General features: G+C 44.8%; 1 protein-coding gene across 1 annotated transcript in view; it reads right to left on the reverse strand.

The window, feature by feature from the left end:
- Positions 1-7500, reverse strand: part of clasp1a (cytoplasmic linker associated protein 1a) — a 226502-nt gene that overhangs the window by 20812 nt on the left and 198190 nt on the right. The window contains exons 34-35 of the mRNA XM_063213003.1: positions 1618-1756; positions 32-284 (exon numbers count right to left, since the gene is read on the reverse strand). Of these exons, the coding sequence (XP_063069073.1) occupies positions 32-284; positions 1618-1756 (392 nt within the window). The remainder of the gene's footprint in view (positions 1-31; positions 285-1617; positions 1757-7500) is intronic.

Consider the following 7500-nt stretch of genomic DNA (forward strand, 5'->3'; position numbering starts at 1 on the left):
TGGATGACGGCATCCCTTAACGGACACTCACTGTCTCGGAACTGCTCCACGTCGTCGTCGAACACCGCCTCCTTGAGGGCGCTCTTGTCGTATGCGCTGATGGTGTCTGCGTAGCCGTAGGGGCCGTGTTCTCGCGAGCGCGGCACACAGAAGGAGCGCGGGGAGGGCGTGTTCAGCAGCGATGTCTTGTTGTCCAACGCCGTGCGCCCGCCGCCACCGCCGTCGACCCCGTCCAATCCCAGACGAGAGTCGCCGCTGCCCGGTGACGCGCCCTCACGACCCATCTGGAGAAAAAAGGGAGGGATGGAGGGAGGGAAGGGAGGAAGAGAGGAAGAGTTCTCATTGGCTCATTGCTAATTCGGCTAGGATTTATGCAAAGTCCCTTCTCTGTGACCCCCAAACTGTAACCCCACGCTCCACCTAGGGCTCCTGACCCCTAGTTTGGGAACCACTCTAGTAACCCAGCGTTCCAATTGTAACTGACGGTTCAAATTGCAACTGACCATTGACTTTGCCTGGACGGAAGCAAAGTGCATTGTGGGGACCATTGGCTCTGTTGCCTCCACCAAAAATTTCCGAATGTAACAGATGAAAAGACAACCCCCATACGGACAGACCCATCTTCCATCAATCGCGCCGTGCGACAGCCTCCAGAGCTGGTGTGTAAATGTGGGAAAGTGTATATGTGTGTATCTGTATTTTGAAGGCGCTTTGAGAGAACTTTAGTTGTGATATTGCGGCATATAAATACAGGTTGTTATGTTGTACAATGTATTGTTAACGGTGGGTGCCGATGTGAACAAAGAGTAAAGCTAGATTTATGCTTCGCTCGCATAGAATCTGCGTCCGTCCGTTTTCTGTCTAAGCGAGTCCACGCCCCCCTCTCAGAGGCTCTGCGCCCGTCGTCTAGCGCCTCGAAAAAATTCTAACTATCCGTCGGACGGACGCGGAGTACGCAGACAAAAAGGCACTATGATTGGTCGTCTCGCTACTTCCTTGTTCTGTTCTTGTGGCAGCGCAATGCCAGTAGTTTGCGAGAGCAGAGCTGTATTCTGTTAAAAACTTTATTAATGCCTTGTGTGTAAATGTGTGTAAATACACGAAGCTAAGCTAAGTAACAAACAATGCATCAGTTGAACACTCGTGGCACAATGCCTGCGGTTTTACTACCGTTCCTCCACCGAATGTAAACACACATCGGCAGAATCAACTGTCTTTACATGCTTGCATTTTCTGCTCGTGAAAACAGACTGGGTATGTCAAATAATGATACCACTGCATTGCCTTTGCAATTTGTGTGAAAATACCTAGCTAACCGGGATAGAAAGCAACATTGCTTAATAATGACCGCAGTGCTTACAATGTAGTGAAAGTAGCCTAATCGCGCAATTTCAAAATTGGCTGGCAACGAGACCTCGGACCTCGCAGAGCTCGCAGATGCATGAATACAAAATTGGTTCGTGGCCACTCCCACGCAACTTTTCACGCTAGCAGTTGCTGAAGTCTAATCTGACCTTAACTCACGGCCTCGTCCTTCTTGCGCAGGGGGTCGTTGAGGTCCTCCTGGCTGCCAAATGTAGTGTAATGTAATGTAATGTATTGTGAAGAGTAACTCACGGCTTCGTCCTTCTTGCGCAGGGGGTCGTTGAGGTCCTCCTGGCTGCGGTAGCTGAAGCTTTGGATGGCCTCCGTCACGCCCCGCAGTGAGCTGTAGATCTCCTCCGAGTTCATGTTCTCAGTGTCGTACTCCAGCAGGCTGCAGCCAATCACAACACAGGACACGGGGGGCAAGGGGGCAGGGGGCGGGACATAGGAGAGCGGCTAGTTAGGATTGGTTATTATTAGGAGTGAACGTGAGAATGTGTAGGGTAACACTTTACTTGACGCCGGCGTCATACGTATGACATAACAGTGTCATAAGATTGTCATAAACATAATGTCAATGTCATGACTGTTTTATGACTATGTCATTAAGTGAAATTGGGTTATGGTAAAGACAGGCCTAACAATGTCAACTTTTCAACAGTTATGACACTGACATCATGTTTATGACACTGTTTTCACACTATTATGACACTGTTTTGACACTATTATGACACTGTTATGTCACATGTATGACGCCGGCGTCAAGTAAAGTGTAACCGAATGTAGATACTGTAAATCAATGGAGATTCTTTCAGGTCAGGTTCCTCTGAAGCGTTTAGTTGTAAGTGACTGGACTTTTTTTCCTTTGAAGAAGTTGCTTACAACTGAACTCTTGTGACCAACACCTAAAAGGCATAACAGGTGGATGATAGGGCTGGGCGATATGGAAAAAACACTATATCATGATAAGTATTACTTTACATCACCATAACGATATATATCACGATATAGCACAATTACATACGTTTTCAGCTATTCTCTTTATTTGCTCTTTATTTTTTCATGTCACAAAACAACCTTTCTTTAAAATGGATCTTTTTATTCTTATTTTCACAGTTACATGAACTTATAGTGTGTATTGTGACAACATGAAATGTAATTAAATGATATTCAATTGTATAAAATTGATAAAATTACTATCACGATATAAACGATAAAGGAGAAAGGTCACGATATACACTTTTATATCACGATAACAATATCGTTATATTGCCCAGCCCTAGTGGATGATATACTGAATCATGAGCCACATGGTTAACATAAAGGCTACCAAGTGGCTACAGAGTCTATGGAGGGATCTGAAACGCTCATTCCCATCACAACATAGTCCACTATGCTGAAGACAACACATTGGAATAGCCTGATAAACCAGCCTAAATGTGAGACCGGAGTAATTTAGTCTGGCAACGATGAACGATACCTCCGAAGATTGTTGATGAGAACAACCTGTTGTTTTTTCAAACCGTGCCGGCGCTCTGACCAATCGGCGATCTTTGCCGTTGATGTGCTTTCCCAACGGTGTTGCGAGATTCGTCGTCACTCCCTCAAAACCCAGCCCGCTTTGATTCAAAACAAATCTCTGCGTTGTGATTGGGTTTGTCAGACTCAGTGGACTGCACAGTGTTCAAAACGTTCTCAGATCCGAGGCCAAACCCACTCGCAGCTGAAACATTTTCGGTGTCCAGCGGGTGGCGCTGGTTTACCAGGCTAACATCGGAAAGTCACCCCTAATATAGTGAACTACATGGTGAATGAGAGAACATTTCACATATAGTAGCCTGATGATTTGCATCGAAATTAAAATATGATAAAAATACACAAATATACTGGTCTAACATAGTACATGGATGGCCATAATTTGCAAGGAATAGTTCAACTTTGAAGTGCGGCTGAAAAGCGTATAGTGCCATCCATCTGTCAATCAAGAGTAGCAGTGCCCTTGCTTGTTGACAAGAAACCAATTCATTATTTTGAGAAAAAAAACAGGCAAGATGTCAAGAAAGTTCAACAAATCAGCAGTGCCAAACTGTTCCAAACATATCCAAAAACACAATTTCATCCCAAATTGAGAAGACTTGCCAACCTAAATAGATTAGAAGAAGGTCAGAAAAAAAGCAAAAATCCCACAAGCAATCATGGCCAAGGTGAATTCGTTCAAAATGGAAAGCATTCCCAGTTGCGAATGCAACAGGAACTCAATACAGAGTGCTAGAAGAAAAAAAAGTGTGACCATGCAATGTCAGGGAGATTAGGACAGACGACAGACGGCACAATCTAAACAACAAAAACCAACAATAACACAAGGAAGACATTAACGGAACAAAATTAAGACATCCCAGAGATGGTAATGAATGGTGTTGACCCTGCCTTCATAAAAGACACAGAGAGAGTTAGATGAAGTCCTCCAAAAGTCGTTTAAGAAAAATCGTATAGGTGGAGTCCTTTTCCGACCAAAAGCAAGAGCTTCCAAATTAGGCAACCAAATCCACTACCAGTGTTAGACCTTCACCACAGATATGAATAGGGCTGGGTATCGCAGCCATGTTCCTGTATTGATTCGATTTCGATTCTTAGGGCTTTGAATCTATTAATCACGATTCAATTTGATTCATTCCGAATCGATTCAATCCATTCCCTTCTTGGTGCAAGGATTTCCCCAAAAAGATGCTGCCTATTTTTATATAAAAATGTCAAAGGGCTGTGGCTTGACAGTGTTAACAGATTGCTAATTTGTAATAAGTAGGCCTAGGCCTAATTGACTAATACCTACTGGGTATTTTCCATAGACCTAAATTAAACAAAAAGAACAAAAAGAAAAAGAACAAAAAAAATGATTTTGTGCCCTGTGAATCGATTATGTGAATTTTGAATGAAATCGATTGATTATCGATTAAATCGATTGAATATCAATTAAATCGATTATTTTACCAAGCCCTAGATATGAAGCAGTGAAGTTGTGTTTTAGCTGACCAATGGTACATTGAGACATTCCAAAAGGAACATTTCATCAACTTTACTATACGATCCGGTTTGCAGCAGACATTGGGACATAACAGAATTTGTCTTTTGTCTTTGTCATATTTTTCAGTTCACTTCAGCTTCTCGTTTATGACCAGCTCTCATTGAGATCTCATCTGTAGTGAAGATGAGATGACTCTTGAAATCAAATTCTGAGAGCTAAAAAAACATCAGCTGCACTTGGGCTGTATCTAAGCTGTAAAAAAAATGTGTTCTTTTCTTGGACACTTCAATTTTAGATCTCACAAATTTAGAACCTTTCAGCAGTGTTTCCCATACATTGAGGAAACTATGGCGGCCCGCCATAGTTTAAATCTGGCCGCCATAGTTTCGAAAATGTAAAAAAAAAAAAAAATTTTTTTTTTTTTTTTTTTTACTTTTTTTTTTTTTTAAACGATTTCCGTTTTTGTTAAAAACGATTTGAATTACGACTTTTACGAATTTTCCTCCTGGAGTAAATACATCCTATAGAGAAAACCACAAGTGCTTGAAAGACAGAGGGATCAAAAGCCTAGTCAAGTTGTTGTAGTTAACTTGGGTTTGGGAGCAATAAAAATAAGGGACAGTTGGGATGAGTTTACTAACACTCCCCAGGCTTTGTTTTACAGTTGTAATGAGTTACGTGACAGGCCTTCATTGACACTGCAGAGGAGACATCGGGCTGCATATAGAAATTAATGTGTAATGAATGTGAATATAGACATAAATGTGTAATATGTTGTTCAGCCCTTTTAATGGGAGGAATTTTGAAAAACTGGCCCTGTGACCAGCACCCCTCATGTAGAATGTGTACGCCTATGTGTGTGTGTGGGGAAAAGGCACAGCCTACCCTCTTAGACCCTTTTTGTCTATGCGTTAACAATTTCACAGTATACTACTCTTACATTCTTATCTCTGCTCCTATTTTGTTTTACTATTTTTTTCATTACATAGACCCCTGCATGAGGGACGAATGAAACTGTGTTGTAAACAGAAATGATTCACTGTACTGCATTTTTAAAAATATATATAAATGTACCACTAATATCATGTGTAAAATGTTATGTAGCCTTCTTTCTCAAAATATAAATGGCTGAAATGTAGGCCTAGGCCTACAGTTTCTCCATGCGCCAATGTCATACTGTACTCATTGTTTTGCCATTTTGCATTTACACTGCGTGAATACAAACCCCCCACCCCCCACCCCCCCAAGGCCCGCATGAAAAGACCCCCCCCCCCACCCCCCCCCCCCCCCCCCCCCCCCCCCCCCCCCCCCCCCCCCCCCCCCCCCCCCCCCTCCCCGNCAAAAAAAAATCCCGGCTGCCCCCATAGTTTCCAAAATTTCTGTGGGAAACACTGCTTTCAGTCTGCACTTCCAGGTGTCACATTCTGTGTACTTCCATGCCAAGGCTCTAAAGTCACCAACCAAAATGGCTAGTAGATGTTAATCTAACTAGCCAAATACACACTCACTAATTGGACAAGGTGGCTAGTAAGTTGGTCTTTTCGACCAGCCAAACTGAAATTTCACCAGCATGTGGTCGGTTGGCTGGTACTAATTTAGAGCCCTGTTCCTTACAATGGGGGACCATGTAAGTTTCTCAAGCTGTTTTGTAGTGACAGTTTTTTTTTCTCGTCAGTTTTCCCTGTAGCCCAAATGTCATCAATGACCAGAGAGGTTTTAAGGGTATTACGAGAGACTCCACTTGCCACTCTTCCAGGTGGTACTGCACTCTAGGGGCACCAACGGAGGAGTGCAGACTCCATTCAGAATGAATGGGCTGCGCTCTCGAGAGAGCGCCCCTAGGTGAACTGCAGGCATGGGTAAAACAGGGAGTGGGAAGGCTGTATGTAAACCGGCTGTGGCAACGACCTTTCACACCCAGGCCTTTGACCCCTGACCCTTGACCCTGGGTACGGGAAGGTACTGTAAGGTGTGCGGTGAGGTAAGGCGTGTTACCTGGGAGAGTAGGCGCAACGCAGCGGCCGCAGGGAGGGGGCGGTGGGGAGGGTGTGAGGTGGAGGAGGGTGGGGGGGAGAGGGCTGCTTAGAGAGGTCCACACCCCAGCCCCACAGACGACTGCACCACGCACGCAGCAGAGGAGGAGGAGGAGAAGAGGAGAAGAGGAGAAGTGGAGAAGAGAGGAGGAGAGAGGAGGAGAAAGGAGTGGAGGAGAGGAGAAGAGAAAAAAGGAGAGGAGGAGGAGAGAAGAAGAGAGGAGAGGAGGAGTGGAGGAGAGGAGAGGTGGGGTGGACAACGTGCGGCAGGAGAGAACGGGGCAGAAAGAGGAAGGAGGGAGGGTGGGATAAGGAGAGGAGCGTGAGAGAAGAGAGAAGAGAGAAGAGAGAAGGGGGACAACAGGGTTGCAGAAGGACAAGAAAGAGGAGAGAAAGAAAGAGAAATAGGAGGGAAACAAAAGATGGAGAGAAAGAAGAGAACAGAAGAGGATGAGAAGGAGGAGGAGAAGGAGAAGGAGAAGGAGAAGGAGAAGGAGAAGGAGAAGGAGAAGGAGAAGGAGAAGGAGGAGGAGAAGGAGAAGGAGAAGGAGAAGGAGGAGGGGAAGGAGAAGGAGAAGGAGAAGGAGAAGAGAACGGAAGAGGATGAGAAGGAGGAGGAGAAGGAGAAGGGGATATATGAAGGGGAAGGAAGAGAGGCAGAGAGGAGAGGAAAGAAGAGGAAAGAAGAGGAAAGAAGAGGAAAGAAGGGAGGAAAGAAGGGAGGAAAGAAGGGAGGAAAGAAGGGAGGAAAGGAGACAGAAACTGAAGAGTGAGCGCTGGTGGTTAGCACTAGCAGCATGAGTTAATACTAGACGACCTGACCGGAAACCCACGGCAACAAAGGGGTTGCCCGCGGAGATGATTGTCTGCGCATTCCAATTCGGTTGCCTGGGTAACCCAAACCCACGTAAATGGCTGTCAACAATCACTCTGGATGCTGATGCATAATCAAGAATGTGTGCACTTTGCAGCACTGTGCACATTGACCAATGAGCCCAGTTTTGCGGAGGGCATTTCCTATGGGTTTCAGGTTACAGTCTCAGAAGGATTTAAAAAATAAATAAAGACATTATTCCATTA

The sequence above is a fragment of the Engraulis encrasicolus genome, chromosome 13, assembly GCF_034702125.1.
Source record: "Engraulis encrasicolus isolate BLACKSEA-1 chromosome 13, IST_EnEncr_1.0, whole genome shotgun sequence".
Taxonomy (NCBI): Eukaryota; Metazoa; Chordata; class Actinopteri; order Clupeiformes; family Engraulidae; genus Engraulis; species Engraulis encrasicolus.